The sequence below is a fragment of the Paramisgurnus dabryanus genome, chromosome 11 (assembly GCF_030506205.2).
Source record: "Paramisgurnus dabryanus chromosome 11, PD_genome_1.1, whole genome shotgun sequence".
In the NCBI taxonomy this organism is placed as follows: Eukaryota; Metazoa; Chordata; class Actinopteri; order Cypriniformes; family Cobitidae; genus Paramisgurnus; species Paramisgurnus dabryanus.
Window position 1 is genome coordinate 11,499,878 of NC_133347.1, and position 20,429 is coordinate 11,520,306.

The 20,429-nt window shown below is 37.4% G+C and overlaps 1 protein-coding gene across 2 annotated transcripts in view; it reads left to right on the forward strand.

Moving 5' to 3' along the window:
* The window catches only part of notch2 (notch receptor 2), a 51,770-nt gene that overhangs the window by 3,224 nt on the left and 28,117 nt on the right, over positions 1–20,429 (forward strand). For both annotated transcript variants that reach the window (XM_065246762.2, XM_065246763.2), the window contains exon 2: positions 13,912–13,993. In XM_065246762.2, coding sequence (XP_065102834.1) covers positions 13,912–13,993 — 82 coding nt within the window. The remainder of the gene's footprint in view (positions 1–13,911; positions 13,994–20,429) is intronic.

The window sequence follows — 20,429 nt, forward strand, 5'->3', positions numbered from 1 at the left end:
CATATTTTTGTTGTATAACTTCCAATAGGCTTGGTTTAATTCAGATCAAATGTTCTTGATATGATCTGCATATACAGTATGTGTGACTGATATCAAATTGTACGAATCATGCACTTTATGTGTTTTTGTGGCCATTGAAGTGCAGGCTTTTTATATCACAGCTGCTCTTTGAATTCAAGACCAATTTCCCAAAATCAGCAGTTTAAGTACTTACTCAGAACAGTTTTTATAAGTTACTGAATATAGTTTATAGAGTTGGTCTCATTCTTGCATTTAGTGAGGATAAAAGTTCATGGAACTGATTTTTGTTGAAGTCGGGTTTTATTAGGATTTAGAACATTTAATTAAATGATCAGTGCCAATAAATACACACACACACAATGTAATTACTTATACACGCACACATTGAGTTATGAATGTGCTGTTAGATGTTATGAAACAGATTTACAGCGGGTGCTGAGAGAGTCACACGCTCACTATTTCACATCTGGTCAAATCCGTGTTGGAGCTGAGCTCAGTGCTCCATATGAAAGAGAGAGGGAAATGGAGAATGAGAAACACAGGCTACACACAGGAAAGAAAAACTTGAAATAATGAAATAATTTTAAGAAAAGGAGAGAGGTACTCAAGTGGGGTGATTGAGCTGGGATTGTGTTTCGGGTCTCTGGAGTCTCTCTGTTTCGATGTTGGAGCTCCACACCTTCATGTGCTCATCGGCAGGGATCAGCGCTCACTCCCATCATCAAATGATCCATCTTTCCTCCCTTTCTTTTATCACTCCCTACATCTTTTCTTCCTCTCCATCTTATTGTTTTTCATCATGCCACTCCCTTTTTAACTACCTTCACATCTCTGTGTTGTAAATGTTGTAAAAAGAATTGTAAATGCTTGCACTGCTCCAGACATCAACTAAGGAACCACTGGCTCCTATGAGGCAAAAAATACAGGCGCCAAATAATTTTTTTTAAATTCCACATGAGAATAAACTGAAATTTTGAAAACATTAGGATGAACATTTTTGAATGTGTACGTCTTCCCTTTTAGTCAAGTAAAAGTGAAGTAACCATGTTATTTATTTATTACAATTTGAATAACCAAAGTTTTAATACAAATGCCATGGTAAAACTATAGTTTCTGTGGTGAGACCAAAGTAATTTTGTGGTTACTATGGCTTTAATACAAATAAAAGGTTACTAGTTATCTGAGATAGACTTTCTGGTAAAATATCTGGGAGTTAGCTCTTTAAATGTGATCGTATAGGCTGTGTTGAATTTTATTTTAGCTCCTTCCATTCTTTCTTGTCAAGCAGTTCACACGCATGTGACACTGAATACTGTACATGATCATGAGCATTTTAATGCTTTTGACTTGCTGTCGTCTTTTCTCACGGCCTCTCTTTTTAAAACGACATGTTCCGGTCACAAAATCTATTTTGCACTTTTACTGACAGATAATCTTCTTTCTCTGTCCTTTCTTTCTCACACACTGGCACAGTTTGAGTTGCTTGTTTATTAACAGATGTGTCATCAGCGCTGGCGCTTGACAAAAATGATGATTGTTTGAAAAAGTCTGCTATTTCTCTTTTTGACATGGTTTTTCTGGCACGTATAGGTGATTTTCACTTTACACGTCCATATTTTAGCGCTCTACCCTGTGAAACTTTCAGTCGCAATGTCTTATTTTATAACGTTAACTATACGTTCACATGGGGCGTTAGTGTTAACGCGTCCCATTCACTTTTAATTGGTGACGTCAAGCGCTAACGAACTGAATTATGGATTCCGTCGGCACCGCGTCACTGCTGTTGCTCACGGCAGAACATTTCTCAACTTTTCAAGCGGCAACGCGTTCGTCAGCCAATCAAGATCGCATTATGCAAATAACCTAAGCCAGCCAATTACTTTTATGGAAGACCGGAGCATGTGTAGTGGCGGCCACTGTGATTGGCTCTTGGCCACGCTTCAGACAAGCCTTTTGTCAAGCGTTAACGCTTCTGCCCCATGTAGATGTACCATAACACAACAAATGATGTGATGGATTACTGCTGCACACAATAAAAGTTATAGCATGCAAATTTTATAATTATAAAATGTAAATTTCTATTGTTGCCAGTGGCGATCTCAGCAAAAATATCACTCGCAAATTTATGTTTTTGGTTGCAAATGTGACCATTAAGGTGCAGTCTAGAGCCGTAAGGAATATTTTAAATGTTAACAGAGGGGTAATAGAGTTATGTTTGTTTTTAACAAATGATTGTGTTATTGTTTATCCTTATTATTCTCACTTTTTAATATCCTCCATTCCCACACTTTTTAAATGGATAGTTTGTCTGTGTCTTGCTGTCATTTTCTGTCTCTCTATACCTTAAAAAGCCTTGTAGTTTATCATGTTGTTATCAGTTTAACAGAAGGGGTGATACATTTGTTTTTAACAAATAAGTGTGAATTGCTTCTCTTAATTATTATGCATATTACCCCCCATTTCTTCATTAGGATTTACTCATTTCTTTTTCACCTCATCCTCACATTTGCCTCTCGCTCCCCTTTTTCACACCTCAAGAACAGCCTGAGTCTCATGAATGTGAAAAAATGAAAACAAAATGTTCAGCATTTGCTTAATCACTAAATAATCGAGTTTGTGTGAAAGATTTGGCTGTTGTTTGCTTGTAAGAAAAACCTAAAATAAATAGAGTGTGAAGCTGTCTAGTAAAGGCCATCTGTCCACACCCAACATATATTAGAAATCATGACCTTCCTTCATATTACTACTCATTTGATGGTTTAAGCGTGATCAAAGACCAGCCAAATGAATTATGTTGACTCTGGGCCAGAACGTGGATTGTAGCAGGTGTGCATGCTTAGAGTAAGTGGTGCATGGATTAAGATTAATGTACAGTACTGTAGGTAGATCCTGGTTTAACTGCATGATTAGATGTTCATGAATGAAGAAGAATTAAAAAGTGATAGAGGATTTAAAATGCCCTTTTAGCAAGTCTGGAAGTGAATTGAAAGGGCTACATTAGGAGTAGATGAGTGTTAATTCATAACAGCCTGTCCAAAATCCTTTGAGATCTTCCCCTTTGGTTGTTTGATTGAGCATATGGAGAGCTTGTCAGACCAGTCAGGCCAAGCCTTTTTCTGTGCTTGCCTCACCCTTCACTTGTGTCTCTCACTCATATACATGATCTTGTTTTCTCTTCATCATGTTTGCCCATGAGAAAATGTGACCACACTCTTGAAAAGAAAGGTTTCAGTGATGTCTCTCATGATACCAAAAAGGCTATTTATTCCTGGTATTAAGATGAGTTTTGGTTGATCGGATCACAAATGGGCGAGAGATACACATTCACGTTTACACCTAGAATTTTAATCCATTTCTTTTGTCCACTTTTGACCACTTCTGTTCTGATTACTGAGGGAGGTCTGTGGGCGAGTCCATCTGCTTTTATTTAAACTATTATCTCAGATTCTGCTGATTGTGTTGTTAGTAAACATTTTTTTTTGTACATGTATGTGTAAGGGCTTTTTTCTGATATTTTAGAGCAATAGGCTTTATGCCCAGCTGCACTACTTCCTGGACTTCAGCCAGCTTCTTGTTTCCTGTCAGCCATTATTGGACAAACTGATTAATCCAGGTGTGTCTGACCTCAGTAGTCACAAACAAACTGATTAATCCAGGTGTGCCTGACCTCAGTAGTCACAACAACAATAATCAGACACACCTGGATTAATCAGTTTGTCCAATAATGGAAGACAGGAAACAAGGAGCTGGCTGAAGTTCAGGAAGTAGTGCAGCTGGGCATTAAGCCTATTGATGAAAAATGCGTTTTCTGAATGTGGTGGAAAGGCGACGATTCATCCGATCGACCAAAATGCATCTTAATACCAGGTGTAAACAGCTTTATTGTGTCAGTAGGTGATAGCAATAAAATTTCATGATTCTTGATAATAATTTTATACTGCACTTTCATTGATGTAAACGCTTGACTACAAATACTATACTATCAATGTAAAATAAATGGCATGTTGAATTAAAGTATTATTCATTATGCCAACAAAGATATCTACTTTACAGCTGTGTTTCTAGACTAGCCAACAAGACTTACTAAGGCAATAAAAAACAATCAGAAAAAGATTAGCGCATCATAAATGTTCTCTGTTTGGTGCATGTCAATATTTATACTGGCTGTCTGAATATTTTAACTGCAGTGACAACACTTGGATCCTAAGAATTCCTCATCAAAAAAATACTTGGGGGCTGTTTTCTCGGCAGGGCTTGAGTCTAGTCCCAGACTAAAATGGATGTTTGAGCTGTCTTAACTAAAACAGTTTGCACTGACTTCTTTAAATATATCTTTACCATTGTTTTGTCTTTAGATGTACACCAGTGACGTTTTTTTTGTAAGGTATGTTTGTAAAAACAAAAAACGTTAATCTAACCTGTCCAGGACACCGTCCCTTGGTGTTTTTACATTTATGTTAGCCATATACTGTAAAAAATATGAACGTAGTGTCCCTGACATCACCTGTAGGTTTGTGAAAAGCATTTTTGAAGCTCCAAGTAGTTGCCATGTTGGCAGCGCATCACCGCTCATCACTTGAAGATAACCAAAAATCGGCAAAGATCTGGGATGTGGGTGGACCTGGTTGCTGAAACCACGCCTGCTAGCTTGACATCAGTGGCAATTCATCGTCACTCAAGTGGTCACGCCCTTAATTATGCAGAACTTTAAGGCTTAATATGATTTAAATGGATGTTTAAAAAAATCCATTCACAGTTGTCATGATGGGTTGAAGAAATGACAAACAATAAGTGCAACTCCGCACTGCACAAATCTTGTTTTTGAGTCATGGTTAAGTCAGTAGTAAATTTTTTAAATACGAAAACATAGACTACTTAAAGGCTGTATTTCAGAACGGTAATGATCGATGTGTCCACGTCAACCGGCCCAGGAAGTAAACTGTTGCCTACAATCTGTGTGTTTGTTGTAGTCCAAGAAAAGAGATTTACTTTGGAAACGATAACTCCCGTCATCTTTACTTGGTGATTTGTACCTTTTTTCATATTGTTGACATGTACTAACACACTTACACACCAAAGGAAATGTAAAATTGTGAATCGGATAATACTTCCTCTTTAAGTACAGCATTGATGATAAAACCAATCCTACTGCTCTTATATAGTGCAAGCTCATTGCGAAAATAATGCTTTATATTAAATGTGTCAACTTTGCTGTTTTACATGTTTCACGTTGATAATAGTCGTCAAGTGCAAGTGTAATACAGGCTTGACCTTGGTTGCTTGTTGGTACAGGTGTTAATCCAGCTGTGGTGAATGGAATATGGGGGCAGTTGTGGTCTAATGGTTAGGGAGTAAGGCTTGTAATGCCGGTTCGAGTCTCACGGCTGGCAGGTTGCAACTGAAGTGCCCTTGAGCAAGGCATGTTTCCACCATTTGCTTCGTGGGCGCTGCAGTGATAGCTGCCCACTGCTCCAATCACGTAACTTTCACTTCACTTTGATTTTCAGACTCACACCAGTAAGTAAATGCGGTTGTCAATCATGAACACTTGCAGTGTGAAGAGTGGCTTACACCTGTCATAAAAAAAGAATTGATGAAATGAAGTTTATTTGATTATCCATTAATGTTTTACAAATAGTGAATGCTGTGTGAACTCTTAATGTAATCCTTTTAACTGTATTAATATAAATTGTAATAATATAATTTTAACAGAGTTAAATATTTTAACATAACATAATTATTTATTGTTTAGTTTTGTTTAATATATACTTTATTGAGTTGCTTTCTTCCTGCATTCCATGTAAAATAAGGGTGTCACAATTCCGATTTTAAATAGAAATCGATTGAAATTAAGTCACAACATCGAACTTCGAATTAATAAATTAAATTGCGATGCTGCCACGCCCCCATGTCATCGGTCGGCTTGCCAAGCGGGAAAAAAAAAACGCTTGTTGAGTGCTGCGACTCAACCTCCTCTAACTTAGCTAGCTACAGTCAGTAAAGATAGCATGGCAGATGCAGGAGACACAACGCGAGCTGCTCTTTACATGGGAAACACAAAACAGAAAGCGCATCCCGTCTTCAACTGAACTCAATCAGAGCACAAGCGCGTGCACAGCAAAGTAGCGTCGTTTCTCTGAACTGAGATTTGTTTAGGTTTCACAACAACTTATATCAGTTACTTAAGAGTTATGAAAACAGCATTTAAGCATGACTTATTGGGGTATAGTCTCACAATCTTCTCTGATGGTAATAAAACCACATTTTTAAGGTGCAAAGTACTGACAGGAATGCTCATCTGACAGGAAGTTTTGTTTTATCAGGTATGTGCGTGTATCGTATTTTTCCACTGGCAGAACAACTAACATGGCAGGGCATCTCTGGGTTCAAGGGCAGATATTATATTTCATAAAAGTCTAGTCCAAAAATGGCATAGCATTTTTTATGCTTTAACCTCTCGACGCGCACTAGCTCGCGGACGGAAGGACGTCAGTTTTTTTTAATGCTGCTAACAATATATAAATAGCCTACTGTGTACAAACAACAATAATAATAACACTACTATACATCGTTTAAAAGGTCTAAGGGTTTAGCGTCAGTGTATGGTGTCCGTTTTGAGATAAAATTGCTCTAGTATCATAAATATAGTATTTTATTACAGAAGTCCAGATAACAACATGCATAATATAAACTGACTCCTTACCTTTGTGCTGGTATAAGGAACGCGAATCGAATCCAGTCTGTTTCAGATGTGTGAATAACCCATAAAAACTCTCCAACAAAGTACATCCAATGACCAGTTTTGTCCACAAATGCGTATAATCCGTGAAATATGGATATATTTTCCATTGTTTACATCAGATTTCAGATGCACGTCTTGTAATAGATTATAATATACAATCTGAGGACTATTTACATCGTAACACTTGTATATGAGAGCACACTCGCGTTCAAAACCAGCGCTCGAACTTGATTGTACAAGTAGGCGGGAGTATAATACATAATATCCAAACAGCGCTGTCTAATATCGTGACGTCATCTGACTCGCGCGTTCCTCCAATGACTTCATGGAAAATATTGATAGACAGAACGTGTAGCCAATTAGAACACGAATTCAACGATCTTTGTGTGAAGCTTTATTTCCTGGTGTGGATACGGCATTTTATACGCTTATATAAGGATAAACAATAAAAAGAACGAACGTGTATGCATGTAAACAAAAGACTTTTATTTTGTGGCTGACTGGCACTTAGAAAAGGCACTAGTCTTACAAAAACTCTTGCAAGAACCTCATTTTTGGGTCTATTGACTTCAAACGTGAAATATAACTTCTTTAGACTTGTGGCTTTGGCCTCATTGCATTTATAGGTTTCACACATATATTTATCATTAAGATTTTTAGTGTTTAAAAAGATGTTATGCAAAAAAATTTTTATTACAATGTACTTCAGCCTCTCTAACTTTTTTTTTTTTAATCTTAAAATAATTTTGAAACATGGAAAACGAAGCTCAAAGTGTCTTCTATCTAATGATACCACAGTTATGCTTATACTATAAATGGTTTAGTAAAAACAGCCCTTTTAGTGAAAGTAGGTATTTTCATGGTTTCAGGCCAGAATGGGGGTGCTTTTCAAGAGGTTAAAAAAACCCTGAGAATTGACTCGTAACCTTAGAATCGAAAATGTAATCAAATCGAGGATTTGGAGAATCTTGACACCCCTAATGTAAAATATACAATAATAAACATTACAAGCCAATGACTACTCAAGGTTCAGTGTGTTTGTAGATGGGATGTTTTTGCCTAACCAAAGGTGCTGCGGTGAACTATTGAAAGACCTTTATTTTTGCATGCACTTCCAGTATCCCTTAGTTTCCAACTCCTCTGTCATTTGCTTTCTCTCATTCTGTTCTCCATTATTGCTTCTACCTCTTGAGCACACTTGACTCCTGCTCTTCTATTCTTCCCTCTTATATCTCGGGCACTCCAGGTCCCCTCCTCTCGCCTCTTAAATCACTGTGAAAGCTCGATTTCACACTCAGCTTACCCACTTCTCCCAAATATTTCCCACCACAGTTGATGCCAGAAATGAGTGCAGCCAAATGCCTTCTGCTGTTGCAGGCTTTGACCTTACAGGACATTAGATACCTGGCCTGACACTCTAAATACAGTGCCAATGAAAGGTATTCACTTGTCCCTGGATATTTTGTTATTACAGTATTAAATCAAACTGGTCCTCCTAATCTGGCATTTTCAACCAATTAACAGAAAAAGACAATTTAATGTCAAAGTGAAAACTGACCTGTTTACTTTTTGCACGCCAGCGGTATAAAAAAAGTCGCCAGTCAGCGCCAGCATTTATGATTTTCACAAAAGTTTATTGCCTTCCAGAAAATGTTTTTCCTTAAATATATAAACGTACAATATATCAAATGAAAGACAGACCCTCTGCTAAAAAAAATCCTACATTCATTTGTACTTTTTTTATCACTATGGGGCTTAGTAGCTTTTTAACATGCTTTTGTAATAATGAAATAGATCTCTACACTTGTGTGTATAGGTTGAGGTTATAGAGCCAAAGTGTTTGTTTTTAGGAGAGGAGTAATAGTTGACTGTAAATTCGTATACCACATTACATCCGCCATATCATGGCTTTAAGTGGTTTATGATAATGCTGTATGATATCAGTGTGTGTATGGTTTGATGATTAATTAAACCAGGATTAAGTCTTGACCTTATCAGACAATGTTGTGGATTATTTTTTACCACATAGAAGGTTTGTCATTAGTTTCAGTCTCAAAATCTGTTTTTGAGTGTTAGTCATTAAATTTAGATGGGCCCATAGTTAAAGAGCTTTGGGGCATTTATGTAAAGCCCCGTCTTTTACTGTTGGCTTTGTGCCCGGGCTGTGCTCACTTTCTCTACGCTGTTGTAGATGGGGATATTTTGAGATCTCCTGCACCCTGGTCAAAGTGCAGGAAGTCGGTATTAGCGCTCAATGCACTTCCTGTCTTAAGCTGTAGTACTATGTTACTCAGTGTCAGCACTCCTTTGAAATCATATGACCTGTCACCCTGTGTCTCAGAGGGAAGTGTGTGCTACCGCTCGCTTCTATTTGCAGAAACGCACTTTTGGTGTCAGTAAATTGGCTTCATATATTCATTAGAGGTTCTTTAGAAGCAGAGCATATCTTGAAAAGTGCTTAAAATGAGTTTGGTTGATAACATTTATACTATTGGTAACAATACAACAAGACGTTTACTGTGATGACTTACAGACCTGTGACATCCACGTGCTTCCTGTATTTTGAGAGGAAATGAGTGAAAGCTTTTGATCATTTTGGAAATTCCATTGTCTGGTGCAGTGCTACACTGTAAAGGTACAAGAAAGTACAAACATTTTTACTAGGGCGGTACCTTTTAAAAAAAAGTACACTTTTGTACCTAAAAGGTTCATATTGGTCCCTCAAAGGTATATATCCGTACCTAAATGGTACATATTAAGACCCTTTTAAAAGGTACCATCCCAGTGACAACTTTTGTACTTTTTTTGTACCATAAAGGGTTACTGTTTTTGTTTTTTTGTCGGTTTTCCTCTGTCTATCACCTCTTCCCCAACAGCTGCACTTTCTGCAGTCTAAGTATCAGAGGGAGTGCTGTGGTTACGTTGTACTGCAGCTTTGCGACCTTAAAATATTTTTGCCAATTTGGTGAGACTATGGGGGCTCAACGTACTTTCCTCTAGGGAGGTTTGTGAGAAAACTATGCATATTTTAAAGGTTAATGCTGCAATCTGGTGCATTTTAAGAGCAAAAATAAGTGACTCAATCTAGGGGTATCTGATATTTAATCGTGAATGATTAAAATGTCTCCACGATCCACTTTTTCGGAAAGATCGTTGTATCGTGATTCATGTCTACATCAAGTACACGCTACATGAAGGCGAGGTAAAAAACAGGTATACCTTTTCTCCACGTCTGCGTTCGTCTCGCACACGCACGCGTCCGCAGAGTTTTCAAAATATACTCATTGCGGGTACGCGGAGACGCCCGTGTTCAAGACATATGCAATACAAATGATTTCTTGTTCAAATTATTACTCTACTAGGCCTTCAGGACAGCACTGATTTGCAACATTTACATTACTTTAAAAATATAGGTTAAAGCAACACTATGTAGTTTCCATGTAAAAATGACTTACAGCTCCCCCATGTGGTTGAAAAGCGCAACAGTGCAATCAGACACTCTTCTGCAGGCAGGGGGATGGGCGGGGCTGTGTTTCCTACCATCCACCGCCACTTTCAGAGTGTGCTTGTAGCAGCTAGGAGGCTGCTCCGGTTGCAGCAACAGTACAATTTGTCCAGTTAAAAGTTGTTCTATCACTGAAATAATTTTAGAGACATTATTTAAAGTTAAAAAAAAACTACATAGTGTTGCTTTAAAGGGATAGTTCACCCAAAAATAAAAATTCTGTCATCATTTACGCGCCCTCATGTTGTTTCAAACCTGTTTACATTTCTTTGTTCTAATGAACACAAAGGAAGATATTTTGATGAATGTTTGTAATGAAACTGTCCGTGGACCCCATTCACTTCCATTGTATTCTTTTTTCCTACTATAGAAGTGAATGGGGTCCACAAACGGTTTGTTTACAAACATTTCTCAAAATATCTTCCTTTGTGTTCATCAAAATAAAGACATTTATGCGGTTTTGTAACAACATGAGAGTGAGTAAATGATGACAGAATTTTCATTTTTGGGTGAACTATCCCTTTAAGTGAAGAAAAGTAGCTAATCCACCATTGGAAACAAAGTTTAGATCAAACATCAAGAAAACAAAGAACAGGAATCAAACATTATGGTGACGAAAATGCTCCACAGCTTCCTGTTCTTGGAAGAAGTGAAAATAAAAGAAGAGAAAACGATAGTGTTTGTGCAAATGCTGTTTATTTCCTCTGTGTATTTGTTTGTAGTGGAGTGTCCTGTCTCAATTTTTAGCGCATGCGATGTTGTACGCATACTGTCCGTGCACTTTCCGCGCATATATTTGTTACCTTGTAGGACTGCATTTTAAATGGGTGCATTAGTATGGCTGTATTAAGGCTTAGTAATGACAAAATAGTCTTTAAAAAACAACATAAAAAAAGAATTGTGATAACATTTTGATTTTGCCTAAACCAATCGTGATATGATATTTTTCCCATATCGCCCACCCCTTACTCAATCTTTTAAGAATACAATAGCTATAGAAAGTATTTAACCATTGGCTCCATAGTAGGGCTGGGCGATTTTCTCTTTTTTTTTATTAATTCGAATTTATGTTTTGACGCGATTTAAATATTTATTTTCATAAATATTTTTTTTATTAAATTTTTTTTTTAAAGAAGTCAGTCATAGGATACATTATCCAGATTATTAATAAAACAACAAAACATTATAAAAATGCCTGAACATAGGTTTAAGGTCTAGTTTTCACATTTAGGCTACCATTATATTTCTAAACAATGCTTAATTTCTGCATAGCTTTCTGCTTACAGTAAATTCATTTTATATTTACACCACGTTGATCTAACTATTCTTTAGTGCACTTGGATTAGACGCGGACTGCTGGGCGCGCGCGAGACAGACGGACCGCGTCATCTTGCGCACACACGCGCGTCTTCGTGCAGCTTCCCAGCTATACTCAAGCACGGACACATATGCAGTACAAGTGATTTCTCATACAAATGGTTATTTTACCAGACCGTCAGGGCAGCAATAATTTGCTGTGGACACGCACAATGCGTTAACATTTTTTTAACTGATTATATTAATTGTTCAAGTTGTTGAATGTTGAAATTGAAGAAATGTGGAAGGAAATAATATTCACTTTACATGTTCCTTAAGTAATTTGCACGTGTTTTGTATTGATAATAAATCTATCATGCATGTTATTTAACTCATTGTCTTGCCAATAAACAGCAAAACCGCGGGAATTTGTTGATTACCGACCGCGGTAAAAAAAAATCCAAACCGGCCCAGCCCTAAACGTCATGAGGTAATGCTGTCTGTTTGCTCTCTAGTATACTGATAAAATTACGCTTGTACTGGTGGTGGATGACTGCAGTAAATACTGAAACATTAGTTAGATTTTATCTCAAATGATGTTGTAATTCAGTATGGCTTGACGAGGTCTGCATTTCAAACACTGCACGAAAGCTGAGGCAGTGGTGAGCAAGCCTGGATTCGCACTTGCAGCACCTGTTTGTGTGTTTGAATTTTGTCTAACTTGAACAATGGCAGAATATCGAAACCACCGTTCAGAATTCAATGTTAGAAATGTTTATGTTGGTATAAGAAAAAAATTGTCTAGTTTTAGGACTGTGACAGAACAAAATAGTTTGATGTAAAACTATAAAACCGTAAAGCAGATTTTATTTTTAACAAAGGACTAATTGTAATACTGAATATAAATGCAATATTATTTCAGCAATGATTTTGGTATCAATCATAGTTGTCTTATCACCGTGATATGACAGAGCCAGGATTTAATGGTTAATTAACGTTTTTGCTAGTCATTTAATTGACTTAATTGAATTTTTTTTATTGATTTGATTTAAACTTATTTCATGAATTCTGTTATTGCAAATGTTATTTTTTACTTTAAAGTTTTAGCCTTCTCCCCACGCACACAAACGCACACATGTGGATGCGTCAACTATAACCCAGCCTTAAAGGGCACCTATGGTTCAATTCACGATTTTACATTTCCTTTGTTGTGTAAATGTGTATTAGTATATGTTAATGATATGCAAAAAGTACAAACCCCAAAGTAAAAGATGACACAAGTTATCGTCTCCAAAGTAAATCGTTTTTCTTGGACTACAACAAACACAGGGATTGTAGTTTACATTTTACTTCCTAGGATTGGTGATGTAGACAAGACCAACATTATCATAATTCCTCCCGCTTCGGACTTAACCTGTAAATTAACTCCTGTCAGCATTGCATTGTGAGGGATTCTTTCAAACATGGTAAGGAGCGTCACATTTCCGGCTGACGTCAGAGGTATTCAGGCCAATCGCAATGTACAGATTTGCTGGCCAGTCAGGGACATGGCGCTTTTCAAATCGATGAGTTTTGTACAAAATCCATGCGTTTCAGGATGCGAGTGAAATCTGGAGCTGTGGAAAATAATGTGTTTTTCGAACGATAAACCATGGTTTTTTTAGCAATATGTAAGAAATAGGTGCCCTTTAAATGAGGGTTAAATAAGGGTTCTGAGTCACAGCAGAGCATGCCGACTGACGCCACAGGTGTCTGTACAGAACCTGTACTGTAAAAGAGTGATAGTAAAAAACACAATGTGCAAAAATTAATTTGTGCTGGTCAATTTTAATTTTGTGGCAGGTAGGGATGCACCGATACCGATACTGGTATCGGGTATCGGCCTCGATACCACATTTTCTAAAGTACTCGTACTCGTTAAAAGTTCCCCGATACCAGGAATTGATACCACGGTCTGAGAAATGTCTATGTTTGAGCGGCATGTAAAGGGTTAATGCCTCTTGTGTTGTCCAAAGAGGCAGAGTTTACAACAAACTGAAACACTAGTCTCTTGTTTTTTTGTTAAATTATATGACTAAAGCTGTTACCTGTAAATTTAAATCATGTTTTTTATTAAGTACTCGGTATCGGTATCCGCAAGTACTGAAATGCAAGTACTCGTACTCGTACTCATATTCCAAAAAAGTGGTATCGGTGCATCCCTAGTGGCAGGCTGTAACAAATAAATCAGTGTATGGAAAACACTGTTATCTGCCATAAGTATTTCTGTATACAAGTGATATACAATGTTGTAATGCTGGTATAGCACGTGATGTTGTCTTAATCATGTTTTTATTTCCCTTCACAGCTCTGCAGTGTGTTGATCCTGTGAAGCCTTGTGTGAACAATGCTACCTGTGTCACCTTCAACAATGGAACAGGCTACTGCAGGTAAGACAAGGCGACTTTCAGAGTTAAATTCCACTGAGTCTGAATCCCCTCAAAGCTTGATGAGAGAAATCCCTCATGGGAACTGGAACAATCCGGCAGGGAGACGACACTTCATTGCCTAATTCAATTTCTAAGTTAATGAAATTGGGTCACTTACAAATATTGCCAAATCTGTTCTGCGTTAACTCCCGCAATACATTGAGAAGTATGGGCTGTAAGGATAGCTTTTAGTGTGCATGTGTCCTTGCGGTGCATTTAAAACCGTCTCCGAGTGTAGGGAAAAACTATGCAAAGCGGATTCAAAAAAGAGCAGTAGCAGTTGGAGTGGAAAAACGGTAAAATACATCCAATTCTTGTGGTAACTAAGTTTAACGCACACACACAAACCCAAGTTTTCTTTGCTGGCTCTTTTACTGCTGTTTGTTGAGCGTTGCTTGTGGCATTTTTAAGCTTGTAATTGTGTTTTTTTTATGATGTATGATTGAAGGTTACATTTATCACATTGCCTTAAATAAACTCTTGCTAACAAACCTATCACGTTACATTTCAATGGCCTGTGAAACACTGAGAGTCTGCTTTCCCAGTACTTAAGGAATCCGCGCCGTACAGTCTACAGCCATGGATACATATTTTAGAAATTCCACTTATCTCTCTCACCTTGAAAACAATCTTTTACACTTTGGGTTTGGGTTATAGCTTTGCTGCATCTCCAAACACAGCTACATGAAAAGAACAGAATAATTAAATTTAGGTCAAGAGGTCATGATCGGGCTTACGTTGATTTAGGGAAGAAGTGCATAGATCACCTTCAAGATAAAAACAATTTCATAAAGCTGTGGAATTACTTGGCTTCTAAGGAATTAAGTGTTTCCTAATTCTGGTAATTTGCAACCAAAAGTTGCAATATCAGCTTTTCTGTGATTTTCACAACACATGTTACAAGAAAAGAAGATGAGTCATTTCTTGACCTTTAGCACAGGTTCAGATTTAGCCAAAATAGGTTAAACTCAGATTTATAAGACTCATCATCGCTCATCCCCTTAAAATGTAGGGCCCTTTTAACTGGAGTTAATAAGATTTGTGTATGTATGATTTGTGAGAACCCAGATGAAAATTTTATCATATTTAACACATCTTTTCAAATTGCTTTCAGTTAAGCATTTATGTGCTTAAGATATATTAAAAAGAAACAAATTAGGCAATTGTTGAAATAACTGTTGATTTCAATCCAGGTTTGCGTCTGGCTCGAATCTTTTTGATCTTATCCAGAAGAAATAGAAGAGAACCAGAACACAAACATATTCATCTGCTCTACATTTATTTTCAGTCTAGCAGAAAGAATGCAGACATGTAAAGGATCTCATTGGTGGTTTTCTTTCAAAGTAGATTGAGGAAGGAAAGCTGTTTTAAAAGTTGAACTTTATTTTAGAGCTGCAACAGCTATTGATAAAATCAATAATAATGATTATGAAATTCGTTGTCAACAAAAATTTCATTATCGATTAGTTGGTCTGTGACGTCCCAGGCTCTTGCACCACCGTCACACAGTGCGCACACGCTTCTGCTTTTTCGTCATAATTTTTTTATTTAAAGGGGATATTTCACAAGACTTTTTTTAAGATGTCAAATAAATCGTTGGTGTCCCCAGAGTTCATATGTGAAGTTTTAGCTCAAAATACCATATAGATAATATCTTATAGCATGAGCTGATCTCCACACTAAATCGCAGTGCCATGATTGGGTACTGCAGATTAAAGGAAAACACCACAGTTTTTAAATTTTTTCCAAGTTCTTACCTCAACTTTAACAAATTAATACATACCTATCTTTTTTCAATGAGTGCACTTTTAATCTTGGTACAGCGCCTCGTGAATGTGTTAGCATTTAGCCTAACCCCATTCATTCCTATGGCTCCAAACAGAGATGAATTTAGAAGCCACACTTCCACTTCCATGTTTTCCCTATTTAAAGACTGTTACATGAGTAGTTACACGAGTAAGTATGGTAGCACAAAATAAAACTTTTGTTTGGAGCCATAGGAATGAATGGTGCTAGGCTAAATGCCAACACATTCAAGAAGTGCTGTACAAAGATTAAAAGTGCACACATTGAAAAAAAGATAGGTATGTGTATTAATTAATCTAAGTTGAGGTAAGAACATAGTAAAAAATTGAAAAATGGTGGTGCTTGCAGAGAATGGTTTACCAAAACTAAGTTACTGGGTTGTTCTTTTTCACATTTTCAAGGTTGATAGAAGCACTAGGGACCCAATTATAGCACTTAAACATGGAAAAAGTCAGATTTACATAATGTCCCCTTTAAGGCAAAAATGTAAAAATCTAAAAGATTTAATTAGTAAAACACTATGGCTTTTGCATTTGCAAAAGTACACTTCAACACGTAAACACCCTAATTTAGTGTCTTATTTAGCTGTAGTAAGTGAAAAGTCTGAGTAAATATTTAGGTTTTTATCCGATTAGTCGATTAATCAAAAACATTATCGCCCGATTAATCGATGATAAAACTAACCTTTAGTTGCAGCCATACTTTATTTTTATAATTTATAGCAACTCACTAGTCAAGAAAGTTTAAATGAATTCTAAATTCAAGTTGATTAACTTTTTTACAGTGTATTGACTGTAACACCATTCGCTGCCGTATCCGACAGCACTAGAGTCTACACTTCCCGAGTTCTTGAATGCATTTTCCTGGAATGCTTATAAAGTTCAGGATCTCTGCATGACTTTACTCGAGATCGGAAGAAGGCACTGTTTCAGCAACCTGAAATGGCTGCCTGGGTGTGCGTGCGATCTCAAAATGGAACAGGCTGACACAAGGTGCTCTCAGGAGTTACTAATACATTCTGTGTAGGTGAGGTGACACCCGAGAACCAAAGTCAACAAGGTGTTTTTTTTTGTTTTTTTCCTCTGACACTGAGAGCTTAGTACAGGAAGAGATCTGTGAGAGAGGCTGGCAGAGAAGGGTGTGTGTTTGTATGAGCGGTCAGACCGGTGTGTCTGCAAGCCTCTAGCCACAGTGTGAGAACCAAGCAGTGCGTCACCTGTGCTGTATGTCACCTGTCTGTGTCGTTTTTTTTTTTTTGTGTGTATCTGTGTCATGTATGCATGTGCATTGCGGTCTGGTTTTAGATGTGCATGTGTGTCATCGTTCTTGAAAATGTGTTTTGTACATGTAAGGAGAATTGCAGGATTTCCATTTTAGCGTCTTACTTGAACCACAGTTTCAAAACATAGCTGCTATTTACATCTGAAAGATCAGAAAGATATTTGCCTTTTTAGTGGTCTGTGTTATAATGTGTCATGCCTGCACTTTCATCAAATAGCACTTAATGAATATAATGAAATGTTTTCAAACAAGTGTTCAGAACACTAGTAAAGACACCGAATGCTAAAGAAGTCTTAACTTCTGCAAATGAATCTGCACGGTTCCCAGCCAGAGTAGGTTAGCAGAAAGGGAATGGCTGGCGGCGTTTATGTGTTTTGAGTGCAGTGAAGTAAGACTGGCTTGAATAGCTTTTCTCTGCCCAGAATCTTATTTTCCCTCCTCCACTTCAAACAAGATCTCTTTGTTTTGGCCTGCATAAGGGGTGCAAACTTATTAATTTTTACCCCCTCGCTTCCTGCCCTCCTCCCTTTCCCCCATCGCACCCCCTCAGTCGGAAGGGAGAGTAGAGTCTGCTTGGCGTTTGTTTGATCTGACAGGTAGAATGTGCCTGCGGGGAGAGCAGAACAGTATAGAGACGTCTTTTAATGCTTAAGAGGATGAAACTAGAGATGTGTCTGCCTGCTGGTGAGAGATAGAAGAGGTAGAGAGAGAGAAATTACCCTGTCAATACCTCTCTACTCATCTATCTGTCAGTCATCTCTTCTGTGTTTCTTATGGCATTTTCTTTGTTATGCCATCTCTCTTTCTCTCTCTCTCTTTTTCTCTTTCTCTCATTTCCTTTTTAATCTTCGTGCTATACCATCCCTTCTTTTAACGTGTTCTATTGTTCTGTTTTTTATTTTACCCTTCTCTCATGCCTGTCCATCCTCACCTGTCTCTCTTTCCAACTCGATGTGCCTTGAGGCTGGGCTGATTTGTTTCAAAGCCACATTCAAAGTGTGATGGCCTCAGAAAGACAGACTACCAACCAGAAACTCTAGTCGTAAAAGAGAGGGGGAGATCGAAAGAGAGAGAGAGGGTGGGAGGGAGGCATGTACCCAGTTAGGTTGATAACACTCCAGCTAAAGTCAACAGCTCAATCGTGTGTGAAGAGTGGCAAGCAGAGGCTGTGATTTACCCAAGCACCACACACACACACAGAGCTTAGAAGCTATATTAGTTAAGACCGGTCATGACACAATGGTTTGACAGAAGACATGTATTTAATATTAAGGATGCACTGAAAAGAAAATTATTGTCCAAATAAAATTAAAAACTCAGCCGAAGGCCGATTACTGAATATAATTTTCAACATTTTTTATACATTTTTCTAATTATTTTTTTCTCACCATTGCACAAGTTACATTCAGAATGTCATTTTTACTACATTTATTTCACATTATTTAACAATATTTTTTTAACATTCCAGCAGTCATCATGGGGCATTAGGCCTACACCTGGTCACTTCTCTGATCAGATAGCTATAGATCAGTGTTTCGCAAACTTTTTCAGCCCAAGGACCACTTTATCTTCCAATTTTTTTTCTGAGAACCACCTAACACAATCCCACTCTAACACGCCCCCAAAAAACAACAAAATAGGAAGGATAAGGTAAATATATAAAAATAAAAACTATTTTTTTTTAACACAAATGCAATGCTTTGTTCAGAAATTATTATATGAATTTTATTTCATTTGAAAAAGTAAATGTGAAATTAGTTACAGCTTAATATGAACAACAAACTGCACATGTGAAAAAAACTGCAATTAAACGTAGTATAACAGCCTAGGTCCCACTTAATGTCATTCCAGAGAGCCATTAGTTTAAAACTGAGGTGGTGGGTATATGAAGTCTACGGTTGTAACTATGGTAACAATAAAATGCTGAAAAAATGTTCACCTTAATGTCCAAAATCACTGAAATTACAGGGATTTACAGGAGACAGGAGATGACAAAGGAAAAAACGCTCAAAAAAGCGGACTAACAAAATCTTATATTAAATGAGAAATTTAACGTTTATTAACAATAAGCGAGTTTTTCTTTGTAGGACTTTACCGGGTCTAGGAAGTTTTTTTGAATACTGAAATTGCTGCAGTAGCTAAAAGGGACTTTAAGCAACAGCTGCGGATGGAATGACTTCGGCGACTGGAAGTATGTTGTCACACCGCCGTAGCCAAGAACGTAAAAATCATTAAGCAACCGTAAACAGGACAGCGCAAAAAAAAGAGACATTTAAAAAAGCAAGAGAAGGATTGCTTTTGGCATTAAATTACAATCTTTTGTCAGAAGAGGAGCTTTTACTAGTTTTTTGCTGCCTGAGGTGTTGTTGCTAACAACAGACATATCTTTATACAAACGGAAAAAAATCGTTAAAATGAGCTTAAATTTAAAACATTTCACACATATTATATAAGAGACTAGTGGTACAATCATAAACCGATGCAATTACAATGTCATATGCCATAAAACATAACATTCATTTACGTAATTTCTCATGTTGTAGCGACTGCGGCAAATCAGCTCTTCTCCCGTAGTAGACCGTTACAGTAGAGGGTCGCAAAGTAGCAGCTAATTTCGTGCATGCGCATTACAACGCCAGAATGCCATTGCAGTTCCACCAGAGGCTGTTGCTTAAAGTCCCTAATGTCTCTCGTTATAGTACGCACACACGGATGATGACAAAAATAGCATAGCATTTGCCAAGCAGGAAGTGCACTTGACGCTTCCGCTCTATAGGTGGCGGTGTGGCCCTAAGAGACTGGTTTGTCAACAGCAAACACCACAAAAAGGAGATTGCGCTCATGCTTAGCCAGACGCTGTTGAAGATGCTCCGGGTTAATGCTAATAATGTTGTAAATAATGTTCCATTTCTCACAAAATCTGATCGATTTTTTTTCACATGACGTCGTCAAAATGTCACCAGGAGTTACTTTTATATTGGATAAATCTGCTTTTGTGCTCTCAAAGGTGGCGGCTCCATTGACTTGCATTATATGTCATTATATGAGCACTAGGATTTCTGCAAAATGTTCTACTGACAAAAAAATTTCACCAACACATCGGATGGCCTGAGGGTCTGTAAATAAACTTGATATTAAAAGTATGATGCAGTGTTCTTTATTTATTACAGTTCGCTGAACAACTTTGTTGTTCCTCTTTTGTATAAATAGCTGTTACTCTTTACGGTGTCAGTAATTACTGTGCTGATAATTTTTGATATGGGAGTGATTTGTTTGTTAGAAAAAATGTATGCTACCTGTTAACAGACCT